Source organism: Microchirus variegatus (genome assembly GCF_963457635.1).
Source record: "Microchirus variegatus genome assembly, chromosome: 14".
NCBI classification, from domain to species: Eukaryota; Metazoa; Chordata; class Actinopteri; order Pleuronectiformes; family Soleidae; genus Microchirus; species Microchirus variegatus.
The window spans coordinates 22,085,331-22,099,005 of record NC_139815.1 but is presented as its reverse complement, the minus strand read 5'-3'; the positions used below and the strand labels follow the sequence as shown (position 1 = coordinate 22,099,005).

The following is a 13,675-nucleotide window of genomic DNA, read 5'->3' as shown; positions in this document are numbered from 1 at the left end:
AACATTCCTTTCATACATAAAACTGCATTTCCACTAAATCAGGATCTTTTTAAGTCCCAGGAACTTCTTTGAAGGGACTTCAGGACGTTGTTTGCTTGTTTTTCCACCACATGTCAGAGATCATGGGACACTGACCTGAAGTTCTGTGATGGCATGTGAACGTCCCTGGGCCACAGCGAGCTGTTGCACCTCAATCCACCAGGTGGCAGTAATGCAAAGCGCTATCCGTATCGCTATCGTTTACCACAAATTTGACTTGAAATGTTCTTCATTTATGGATTATTCTGTAGCTGTTAGGGTGAGTGTTCTGTTAAAAAAAAGAACTATACAGCTCGTATTCCCACCTGACACCGAGTGAGGCCAAAATGTTGCAGCTCCGTGCAGAGGGAAAGTGATAAATACAGAGTTTATGTGAGTTGGTCTGTAGAGGTAAATAAAACAACACCTTTCAGAATGTTTTTAGAGGTGGTGAGAGAGTAAAGACAGAGAAGGAACAGCTGTGACACAGACCCACTTATGTTATTATAAAGTGATGAAAATGATGATTGTTATTTAAGTGTGTCGGGACAAATTAAACGGCACTTGATGAAGTTAAACGCACGAAAATGACAAGAACAGTAAACATGAAGTAGATTCACGTCTTAAACTGCAGCAAAGAATTGAGTTCCAGTTAAAAACACCTGAACTGCTGGAATTATGATGAAAGGAGATCGTATAAGGTGTTCTGGCGATCGATTATTCATACGCTCATTTTCTCCAACTTTGTCCGTCACATGAGGGGTTGTTGGAGCAAATCCCAGCTGACACGGGGCGAAAGGCGGCAAAACCGCTACACACAGGAAGTCTGCGAATGTTCTCGGTCTTCTTCTGTGGTCAGCTGTAGGGGAGGGGGACTGGACTTCCTCAGTTCTGACTAACTGGTATTATAACACCTGTACAATAGCAGACTCTCAGGTGACCCGAGCGACCCTCCTTCACACCTCGACTCTTGGGTGAAACCAATAATCCTGAAACTCAGAACTTAATAATCTTGATGGATGAGAGGTGAATGGAGTCCCCACAGCCTGCAGCTGACCAACAGAAGATCCTTGGTCTTAAATCCGTAATCTGTGAACCAGACGTGTCTGACGGAGCTGTAGCATCTTCTTTGGTAGAAATGCATCCCGTTCCCCTGCGTCCAGACTTGCACCGCCACCCGACGGTGAAACGGCAGGATACAAAAGGACCGCGAGCATACCAGGGGCAAACCAGTGACCTTCCTGCTGTGAGGCAATAATGCTAGCCACAACACCACTGTGTACCTCCAAAACCACCCAAATGTTCCTACAGTTCACAGAAAGTATAATACACAACTTAAGACTCACCCATATTTGGACGTACTTGTGTGTCGTGATTGTTGTCGTACAACTATTTTTTTTTTTTTTTTTTTTTTTTTAATGTGCAACTGCATCCTAATCCACGTCTGCTCAGTAGGATTCTTCAGCACATTTACAAAGAATTCTGAAAAGTTAAAGGTGCCATATGTAAGAATGTGGCCAAAAACGGTTACTACATTCAAATTCAAAATACCGAGGTCTTTTAGGTTTCGTTTTCTGACGTAACTGGCAACCCGTGGTTGCTCGGCAGCTGAGACTCTACTGACTGCAATGATAGGTAGACGGCGGTAGGTGGCGCCACATGTCAAAACATGATTTCAAAACATAAACATGATTTGCAGTCTGCAAAATATTTTTTTTTAATGCAAATATTTTGCATTAAAAACTGTTGTTGGTGGTGAGTTCAGTTTGTTATATGAACATTATTCTGTGACATATTAGGTGGATTTTATGGCCAGTTACTTTAGATTTATAACATAATGCACCTTTAAGTTTACGCAGACAGGAAAGTGTTGTGACGTTTGTAGAATGTGCCGACAAATCTGACTACACAGACTCGGACTGAGCTACAGTAACGCTGGTTCCATTTCTTTTGGTCCCGTTCGCCTTCCTCTTCCTCATGGTGCTCACAGACTGACTCGCATGAAAACTTTTCTCAGTCATTTTCTGTTTCTCACGGAGCAGCCACTGACATGACTAGTGTGTCTTTGTGTGTGTGTGTGTGTCAGTAACCGTCAGTCGTTGTCGTGATCCAGCCATGAAATGGCTCCACAGGGTCCACAGCATCAACATGCACACACCAGTGTTCCAGACAGAAAACATAAGTATTTCATCCAAAGTTCTCCTCCGTGTTTGGATGTGTGCAGGGATGATGTTTTATGTTTATATCTAGTATTTTTTTTTTTTTTTTACAATATTGTAGTTATCTTGGAGGGAAGAAAGAAATAAGTCTGAATATTGTGTTCATTATTCACCTATGGATCGTAATTCAGTCGGCAGCGTTTAAACCATAATGAGATAATGAAACGGCCATTAATTAATAAAGAACAGGCCGGTCAAATTCCTGTTTTCCTTATCCTGTAATTTAGGGATATGTCATTTAATACCTCTAAGAATATGTTCATTGTTTTATATTTAGTATAAACCCGTCACAGCTCCTTTTCCTCCTCGTTTGTGAGGAGTACACTGGATTAGGGATGGGATGATACCACTTTTTTTTGTGTGTCCGACGCCGATATCACTCACTCGATATTGATTGGTCCGACGTAGCGGTCATTTTTCGACCGTTTATGAACGATGAAGCTACCGAGTCATTTCAAATGACGCAATTCTCCCAAGTGTGTAACAAATATTGGTGTAATAGACGGCCCAAACATAATACGTCATTTATCGGATTTTACGTTTTTATCTGTCCGATATCCAATGATCAGTATCGGACCCCGATACCTGATTCCCATCCCTACACTGGATGTGACCCTCCTGTGGTTGGGTTCACAGCTACAGATCATGGGTGAAACAAACCCGTATGAGAGAGTGAGCTGTTCATAATAATATACATTTTCCTACAGCCAAACTATTCTTCAGATATTGACTTGATCATATTATCCTTCTGGTAAATGGTTAAAATCAGTTTTTTTCCTCGGCACTGACGACCAAACCTCAAAGAAACTTAAATAATGTGAGTGAACCTCAGTTGATGGATCAATGGACACAATATTCATTCATTCATTCATTCATTTTCCTCCTCTCTGCCACCGTCATTTGTTATTCTCTGCCTTGGCGGCGGAGGAGATATTTTTACTGATCAGAATTCTGAACTATTTATGTTGTTGTTGTTGTTGTTGTTGTTTAGTTTTTATAAATGATTAGTACCGCAGTGGTTTTGTATTAGCTCTATAAATGTCAACTGTACATACAAAGAGAAATGACTCGGTGTCTTCTTTCTCGAATACTACATCAAGTGTGTGTGACACATGTACCTGCTCTTATTTGCAGAGCTGTGTGTTGTTGCATCTTCTTTTAACCCTCAGAAGATGTTAAAGCGCACAGTATATACAGAGGTTATAAGAATGTGCGTGAACATACAGTGTCTTATATCCTTTTTTCAGCTCAACTGAAGCAATCCGATGAAACATTTTTTTTATTATTATTTCAATTCAATCCCAACATACATTATCTCAAGGTACTGTACATAGACGACATCATGGAGAGCAGAGAAACAGTACTTATTAGAAACCTTAGCAAAATCAACTTTTAAATAATTTAAATCCTTATATTTGGGACTCTGGAGGTCCTATCAGTCTGCAAAGTGTGAAAAAAAGATGACCCACTCATGTTTTTGTGGTCCTCCTCAGTCTAAGTACAGGAGATAAAACACGCGTTGTTGACTTTATCGCTCACTGGGACGTCGCAATGCGCTAAATTCCTGGAATCGTTGCCTCGCGGAGCTCCGCTTTGTCCGTAAAACACGCAAGAGCGCTAACGAGGGCAACGGTAATCCGAAAACCGGAAGTTCGCGAAAAAGTTCTAGTTCTTGGCTCCACAGTGCAGCACAGAGTCCTACACAAACAATCCAGCCTCAGAGGATTTATCTGTCCAGTGGATACATGTTATATATGACGGCAATGTGCCGGCTAGAGCCTGCAAATGATCACTTTTCCAAATGCTAACTGCTGTTAGCGCCCAGTAGCCTCTGTGGATGATGTCATTTCCTGTCCCTTAAGTTTTATTTTAGAAGAATGAGACCAGGAGTAGATATACAACAGTTGTATCGAGTTACAGGTTTAGACCGGACAGTTCAATGATGACATCTTTATAGAACTACAGTGTCACGTAAAATCGGATTTAATTTGTGAAATCTGGAAATGCGTCACAGTTCAAAGTTCACCTGACTCGTTTTTTATGAACATAAAGAGAAGAAAAACGGTCTGATTGTGTGACTTCTGCACAGTTATTGCTACTTTACATTGCAACTAAAAATGCGATATAAAATGAATCATAACTTTGATTCAACAACACAATAAGACGAAAAAAATGAGCTTTTTTTTTTCAAAAAAACAAGGAGGTTTGCAGACATTTTTAGAGTTGAACCCGTGTGGAAAGACATCAGGTTTGTATGGATAAAATTGAGCGTTAAATACCAAAACATTGAGGTAAATACTAATTATATCAGGCTGAGTGAAATATTCTGTGTGTATTGCTTACACACACGAGTTGTTCCTGAGACGACCTTGTTTCAACTTTTCAACAGTTCATCTGGCCGATCGTAGCCAAAGAGCTCGTAGTCTATCTGGTAGCGCTTGTACAGTTCCTTCCTGGTATTCAGAGGCACTGTTGTGTACCACTGCGCCAAAGACTCATAGCTAGTCCGTATTATAGGAGACTGGGGCAACGTAATTTCACTGCTCAGCTTTACTATCTTCAGCAGATCTTCAGAATCCTCGTTCATGTCCTCCTGGTGTCCAATGAAATCATACCTGAGAAGTATAAAAAAAAAAAAAAAGGAAAACAGTCAACCAATTGGTGGAAATTACAATGAAGTGCTCTAGTTGTGGATTTTTCATTCATTTGAGTTAATTTTGACTTTTTTGTTTTGGTGTTAGTGTTTTGTAATGTGGCATATTCAGGATGCAAATAGGTCAATATAATAAAAAAAGTACTGTGTCGTAAAAACGCAACAGAAGATGCCATTTAAAAAATCCCAACCATCCCAACATGACATAAATAATAATAATGAATAACCCTCATGAGACACTTCACTTTACTCATATGAACCCGAAAGGATTATGTATGAAAATATATTTACAGAGAACAAAACACATTTTCACTACATTTTTTAGTTAGTTTTAAACTCTAGTTTTAATTTTTATTTCAATTTAGTTTTCATTATTATATAATACCAATAATTGTGAACTGAACAACTATTTACATTTTCTATTTTTTTTTTTCATCTCCACAGTGTCAATGCAGAGGCTGAGAAACGTGACAAAACCCTTACTGTATGTGGCAGGGGGAGCACACTTTGTACATCTGTGTCCAGTGTTCATCGTCAGACCTCCCCACCATGTTTGGGTCCAGAATGTATTGAACAAAGTTGTGAAATGAGACCTTCAGGTGTGACGCACGTGCCACCTGGAAGTCCGCAGGTGGATACAGGTGGTTGCCATAGAGGTGCAGAATATTTCGGCCATACCTCTCATAAAAGTAGCCCATAGGCGTTTCAATTTTGTTTCGGTAGGCAGAGATGAGACGGACAAACGGGTCCCGGACAAACAGGAACTTGGTGTAGTGCTTTAGCTTTGCCTGTCGTCAACAAAAGAGAACACATGACTCGACTCAGCTTGAGACGTTGACCAAACTGCTGTACAGAGTGAAATAAAATCAGTCAGAATAGAAAACATACAAGCAAAAACAAATAAACAGTGGGAGTCCAGCTCGACCTGTGTTAAATGCCGTGGTGTAATCGTGGGTTTTTAAAGACGATTTAAAATGCTCAACAGCCTGGGAACATCTAATGTGTCGGGACACCTCTTCATCTGTCCTCGTCATTCACCTTTCCTTGTCGTTGACCTGTCTTCATCATTCACCTGTCCTCATCGTTCACCTGTCCTTATCCTTCACCTGTCCTCGTCATTTCTCTGTCCTCTTTATTAACTTGTCTTCATCGTTCACTTTACCTCCCCATTCGCCTGTCCTCACCTGTCCTCGTCATTCACCTGTCCTTGTCGTTCACCTGTCCTTGTCGTTCACCTGTCCTCATCATTCACCTGTCCTTATCGTTCACCTGTCCTCGTCATTTCTCTGTCCTCTTTATTGACTTGTCTTCATCGTTCACCTTACCTCCCCATTCGCCTGTCCTCACCTGTCCTCGTCATTCACCTGTCCTCATCGTTCACCTGTCCTTATCCTTCACCTGTCCTCGTCATTTCTCTGTCCTCTTTATTGACTTGTCTTCATCGTTCACCTTACCTCCCCATTCGCCTGTCCTCACCTGTCCTCGTCATTCACCTGTCCTTGTCGTTCACCTGTCCTCGTCATTCACCTGTCCTTGTCGTTCACCTGTCCTTATCGTTCACCTGTCCCCGTCATTTCTCTGTCCTCTTTATTAACTTGTCTTCATCGTTCACCTTACCTCCCCATTCGCCTGTCCTCACCTGTCCTCGTTATTAACCGTCCTCGTCATTCCCCTGTCCTTGTCATTCACCTGTCCTCGTCATTTCTCTGTCCTCTTTATTAACTTGTCTTCATCGTTCACCTTACCTCCCCATTCGCCTGTCCTCACCTGTCCTCGTTATTCACCTGTCCTCATCATTCACCTGTCCTCGTTATTCACATGTCCTCATCATTCACCTGTCCTTGTCATTCACCTGTCCTCATCATTCACCTGTCCTTGTCGTTCACCTGTCCTCGTCATTTCTCTGTCCTCATCATTAACCTTGTCATTCACCTGTCCTCATCATTCACCTGTCCTTGTCGTTCACCTGTCCTCGTCATTTCTCTGTCCTCATCATAAACATGTCCTCGTCATTCACCTGTTCTCATCATTCGCCTGTTCTCCTCATTTATCTGTCCTCGTCATTCACTTGTCTTTATCGTTCCCCTGTCCTCATCGTTCACCTGTCCTCATCACTTCAGGGCTATAGTTTCCGGTGCGAAAATTATTATTATTATAATTTTTAATTTAGGCCAACATTTTTTTTTAGTCGGTAACATGATTTAAAATGTATGTTCCATAAAAACATATTTTAGTAAAAGTAGAAAAGCGAGTAAATGTAATTCATTGCATTCCACACCACTACATGGTGTTATGTGATACTCAAATACCATTCCAACTTAATCAACTGCTAATATGACTGACTTAAGGACTGACTTAAGGGGACACAGCCGACTGTAGTGTAAGCATAAGGACACTCGTGAGGTAATGGACTAACCTTGATCTCATGTTCGGGCAGGTCCTTTAGGAAAGTGAGATCATCGGAGTCGTGGACCTTCTGATTTAATACACTGGGATCGCCATATGGTGGACCGTTTTTCAGTGTAACCATGATTTTCTTCAAGTTGGAACACGCCACCTGTAGAAGAAGCACTTGCTGTTGCATCGGTCTTGACATAACAACTCACTTCCTGTGTGCAGCACAGGAATGCTGACATTTATCTATTGAAGGAGCTAAAACCTTAAATGATGTCAATTATGTCACTTCCGGCGTTGGGCACAGGGGTGTGGGGTCTTTCATTGATGAATTCACCTGTCCTTTATCACTGAACATATCACATTTGACACGTTTGTGCAAGTGCAAAATTTGCATTGCACTACTTGCACAACAGTTTGTGCTATCGGAAACATTCCAACTGTTTCTGAAAGCTGAGAAGAAGCTGCACAGTAAAGCCAACATGTGGTTATTACGGTAATGTCACTCACGCTGTTGCAAGAAGCTGGAGAATCAGTGTCTTTGTCACCATAGAGGACAGCGTTGGAAAAACGCCTGTACGTTAAGTTTGCATTTTTAATATGTTTTTACATAGTGACACAAAGGCTCACCATTTTTTGTTGTTAATATGTTTTATACTGTTCAAAATTCTAATTCAATCTGTTGTTTGTGTACAACTTTTATTAAAGTTGTAAGAAACTGTTTCTTCACTTCAACAATTGTTAAATCAGTATTTTAACATGCAGTAAATTGTAAATAACTGCCAGATATTGGAAGTCTAAGTCTAGATTTTTAATTGTAATTGATTCATTAATGAATTTGTATTCAAAGCACTGTATGTGTGTGTGTGTGTGTGTGTGTGTGTGTGTCACCTTGGGGACGTAACAGTAGATGAGACCGTGAGCGTCATCCACAAGTAAGTGGTTCAGCAAGTCAGGATTTGGTTGATCAAAGAATCTCTTGTTAGAGCTGCATGTTTTGTTAATCTGCTGCCTCCTCTCCTGCTGCCTCTGATGCATCCTCTTTACTGTGATAAAGAGAATAATGTGAGTGTTGGATTAATTATGCTTTAAGTGAACACAGTAAATAATCCAAATGAATTCACAGGAACACACACAGGTCACAAATGCTTTAACTTTCACTCACTCAAGGACCTTCATTAGCACCACTTCACCTGTCCTTGTCGTTCACCTGTCCTCATCATTCACCTGCCTCATCATTCACCTGTCCTCGTCATGTACATGTCCTCGTCGTTCACCTGTCCTCGTCATTCACCTGTCCTCATTGTTCAAAAGTCCTCGTCATTCGCTTCCTCATTGTTCACATGTCCTTGTCATTCACCTGTCCTCATCGTTGACATGTCCTCCTCATTCTCCTGTCCTCGTTGTTCACCTGTCCTCGTCATTCACATGTCCTCATCATCCACCCGTCCTCGTTATTCACCCGTCCTTGTCATTTATCAGTCCTCATCATTCACCTGTCCTCAGCATCCACCCGTCCTCATCATTCACATGTCCTCGCCATTCACCTTTCCTCGTCTTGTACCTGTCCTCGTCATTCACCTGTCCTCATTGTTCACGTCCTCATCATTTGCATGTCCTCATCGTTCACCTGTCCTCGTCATTCAACTGTCCTCGTCATTCACGTGTCATCATCGTTCGCATGTCCTCGTCATTCACCTGTCCTCATCATTCACTTATCCTCATCATTCACATGTCCTCATGATTCACCTGTCCTCATCATTCACATGTCCTCATCGTTCGCATGTCCTCGCCATTCACCTGTCCTCGTCATGTAACTGTCCTGGTCATTCACGTCCTCATCGTTCACCTGCCCTCGTCATTCACATGTCCTCATCATTCGCATGTCTTCGTCATTCTCCTGTCCTCGTCATGCACCTGTCCTCGTCATTCACGCCCTCATCGTTCACATGTCCTCGTCATTCAACTGTCCTCATCATTCACATGTCCTCGTCATTCACCTAAGTTTTAAGTACAAGTACACAAAAAACCTACTCAATTACACTTATGCAAGTAAATGTAATTCGTTACTGCCAATCCAATATCTACCGCTTTATCCTCCTACTTTCCACCTGTTCCTCAAATATCAGACTCCTCCTCCTTTGGACACACACACACACACACACACACACACACACACACACACACACACACACACACACACACACACACACACACACACACACACACACACACACACACACACACACACACACACACACACACACACACTTTACCTTCCAACATCTCTGACATGTCTGTTCCATAAGAGAACAACATGATGAGAGAAATGGACAGAAATAGTCCATGTATCCAAAGGCCCAGGAGTTGTTTAGATACTTTCATGGCGGCTGGATTTAGGCTGTGTCCGCCGTAACTATTGAACAAGAAAAAAAGTGAAAGTACTGTAAGAACCTGGTTATCCTGGACAAGCACCCACTTGTCACAAACAAACGTAATGGCATAGGACAAAGAAGAGCAGAGGCAATTACGTATACGACACGTTTGCATGCACTTCAATATCAGCTTCCTCAATCCAAATCAGAGCTGCAACTAACGATTATTTTTGTAATCGATTAATCTGTCAATTATTCATCGAGTGATCGTTAGGTCCATAAAATGTTAAAAAACATTGATCAGTGTTTGTCAAAACTGGAAATGACGATGTTCTCCAATGTCTTGTTTTGTCCACGAACCAAAATGATTTAGTTTTAATGATTTCTTTGTTATGTGGAGATATTCACATTCAAGAAGCTAAAACAACCAGAAATCTTGTTTTAATCATGAAAAAAGCTTTGAACCGATCGATCGGTTATCAAAATAGTTGACGATTAATTTAGTCATCGATTAATCGAGTAATTGTTCCAGCTCTAATCCAAATAAACCCAAATTGACGGACACATTTATCAACACCATAATAATAATAATAATAATATGGTTATCGCGATAATCACAAGACATGTTTCGAAACAAAGGTTTCATTCGTTCAAACCCAAACAGTCTGGTACCAAAAAGCTACCAGAATATAGCTTTTGGTACCAGAATAATTTGTGAGACAAACCAATTAAATAAACATATAAATGAGCGACTCACCCCTATATTACCTGAAAAGAAAATTTAGATCATAAAATACATACTTTTTTTTTTTTGCTTTTAACCCTTATTTGTCTCCCTGGTCGTCTCTGGATGCATTCCAGGTCTGCCTGTAACGAAGCTGTGACGGGGGAAGAGTGAGTCCAACTCGAACCACGATTTCAAAAAAAACTTGAAAAGCTTGACGGGCAACTGAAAAGGAAGGTGAGGTGTAGCCGGTCCAGCCATATCACTCATGTCCTCAGGCACCGATGTGAAACCCGTTGAACAAGACGTTGTCACAGTCACAGATTTACGCACTTATGCTCACATTTCCAACTTCAGCGTTTACTTTTTAATTTTCAAGCCAAAACCGATTTACAATTCCATGTAAATAAATGAAGCATGTGATCTAACCAGATATCTGTGACTTACAGTATCAGTTCCATATTGGTCTTTTCATTAGTTTATTTTCATTAGTTGGCTAATAACTGGATCTCCGAAGAAGAATTGGACAACGCGGCGGCGATGAATTCCAGCGCAGTCAACACAGGTATGTGACAGGTTTTACTGCGACCTGTTTTACCTCATGCCGACGGGAAGGAATCGTGAAAATGTGAAAAAGAGAATTAAGAGAGGGGAGTGGAAAAAAATCTGAAGAAGGAACTCAAAAAGCTGAATGTTGCAGAAGAGAAAGAAAACAAAAATGTGTTCTTTACTTCATAAGTAAAAACGAAACAAGCGTCCAGGACGATGTTCACGTGCTAAAAATAAAATATGATGGTGAAAGGTGTTCTGACCTTGTTTTTTTAATTGAAAATGAAGCACATTTTGAAAACAGAAGGGTAAAGGTTAACCCTTAGTGTTCTTACATTTCAGAAATGTAACAAACTATCATTCTTTTATATCTGTAAAAAAAAAAACAACTTCACGTGTAATATTATCTTCATTTTTTATTTGGCTGGAGAGGGGACAGAAATGGGCTCGTTTCATTCTAAAGGTTGCAGACCCCTGCTGTAGGCAGAAACAGGAGCAGGCTGAGAGCCAACAATCCTGCCGCAGAAACACTTTAGCTCATCTTTATCTCTGCAGGCCCGACTGCAACACCACACTGTGCATTTCTCTGCTGTACTTTGGCCTCCAGGCTTTTTCCTCGATGAGTCCTGACACTCAGTTTGTGTCTCTCATCTCAAGTCAGTTGTGTCGTCGTGAACTCACAGCGGGTAAATCCTTCTCCTAATATCATCCCCTAAACTGTATATGTATATATATATATATATATATATATATATATATTAGGGCTGTCAAAATTAACGCGTTAACGCAGGATGGTTAATTTGTTGAATTAACGCGTTCATTGTTTTAACGCATTAACGCACTTGATCACTTTCATCGCGCTACGGGTAGACGTGCAGTTTATGAACAGGCAAGGCGGCGGGCAACTGCTTGGGGCCCTGAGCCGATAGGGGGGGGGTTCCCGACAGTCGGAGCCTAAATGCATCAGTGAGCAGCTGCATCACCGTCTCCCTTAAACAACAAGGGTTGATTTGCAATGACATCTCAGTAGGAAACCTCCCTTAAAGGGGCCCCACGTCTCCTCACGTTAACCTGTGTGAAGCTGAAGGAAAATGAAGAGGAGTTTATCAATCAGGAAGTTAGAAGAGGAAGAAAAAAAGAGGATGAAGAAAAGAGAAAGAAAGACACACAGTTGTAAGTGGCACTGCTGGCGCAGATAATGATATAATCATAACATTAACAGTCACTGTCTAACTAATGGGGACACAGACAGCAGCTAACATTAGCGTCAGAATGCTAGCTGACGCTAACGCTAACGCTAACTAGCAGAAGCAGTGCTTCAAAGTGCTGATGAGGAATTTCCTGCTGTGGGTTTAATAAGAAAACTATTTAACTTCTATACTTTATATTTTGTTAATAATGTGAGTTATTTACAGTGCAGTGTATAGTTTTTTTTAAAAGTTATTTACAGCATTTTATTTTTTCTATTTATTTATATTGTCTTATAATGTGGGTTTTTTACAATGTAAGGTTAATTTGTTACTAAGTTTGTATAGGTTCTTACAAGTTATTTACAGTATTTTATTGTTCTTTACATTAATATTTTCACATACTTTATTTATCTCTCCGTTCCTACAACAATATAAAGAGAAAATTAGAATTTTTCGGCATATTTACGAATGGTTATTAATCGTGATTAATCCACAGCTACCCTGTGATTAATCTGATTAAAATTTTTAATCTTTTGACAGCCCTAATATATATATGTGTATATATATATATATATATATATATATATATATATATATATATGTGTGTGTGTGTGTGTTCTGTCAGCTTTTGTTTTATTGTGTAGCCTATTTTAGTTCGTTTAGTCCTTGTGTTCAATTATCCCGGCCCTCCCTGGTGTATTTAATCTCCGTACTCCCCGGTCTCTCTGTTGATTATATTCTTACACTTAGTTCTGTTCTGCTGTTGTTCTTCTAGTGTTCCTGTTCCCCCCGTAGGTGTTTTGTTGGTTTTTTCTGTTTTGCGCGCTCTCCTCCTCCACTCCACTGCCACGGCATTATTTATCACTACATTATTGATATACATTTGTGGCCTTATTATTCAGCCCAAGCATCGTGTACCAAGCATTTGTACTTTTTTGCTCTTTGTTCCCACGAGTTTAAAAAATCTTGACAAATGCCTTTTCCACGGTTCTGGACTTTCTGGTGGTGAATCTTTGATCCATCTTTGTCGATTCTCTCTTTGATATGAGCCACACATAGTTTGCCGCACTGTGTCGGTCGGGACGGTTTTATTAGCAGTGTGTTTGGGCTTGTTGTCAAACTGAAAAATATGTCCTTTCTAGATCATCATTTCTCCAGGTTCTCTGGTTTCCTCCCACGGTCCAAAAACATGCAGATTTGGGGATGAGGCAAATTGGACACTCTCTATTGGCCCTTTTTCCACTATGGTCCCGTCAGAGGCGCAGCTTGTGAACAGGCAAGGGAGGCAACTGCTTGGGGCCCCCGAGCCGATAGGGGGCCCCCGACTCTCGGAGCCTGAGGGCTGTTTTTACTGAAATGTGCAGTGACCAGCCGTCTCCCTGTCCCCCTTAAAAAACATGGGCAATGGGCAATTACCAATGACATCTCAGTAGGAAACCCACCTAAAGGGGCCCCACCTCACGTTAACCTCTGTGAAGTTATCGTTCTGCAAGTTGGAAAATGAAGAGGATTATTTATAGTGTAATGCATTTATCTTTTTTTCAGTTATTTAC

At 40.8% G+C, this 13,675-nt stretch overlaps 1 protein-coding gene across 1 annotated transcript; it reads right to left on the bottom strand.

The window, feature by feature from the left end:
- Positions 1-4,611: 4,611 nt before the first annotated feature.
- Positions 4,612-9,579, bottom strand: LOC310936531 (carbohydrate sulfotransferase 12-like; the record flags this gene model as incomplete). The annotated part of the gene is made up of 5 exons (XM_083900604.1): positions 4,612-4,852; positions 5,374-5,678; positions 7,307-7,447; positions 8,176-8,330; positions 9,561-9,579. The coding sequence occupies 5 exons, from the start codon at positions 9,577-9,579 to the stop codon at positions 4,612-4,614; spliced, it is 861 nt and encodes a 286-aa protein (XP_083756730.1).
- Between the last annotated feature and the right edge of the window lie 4,096 nt (positions 9,580-13,675).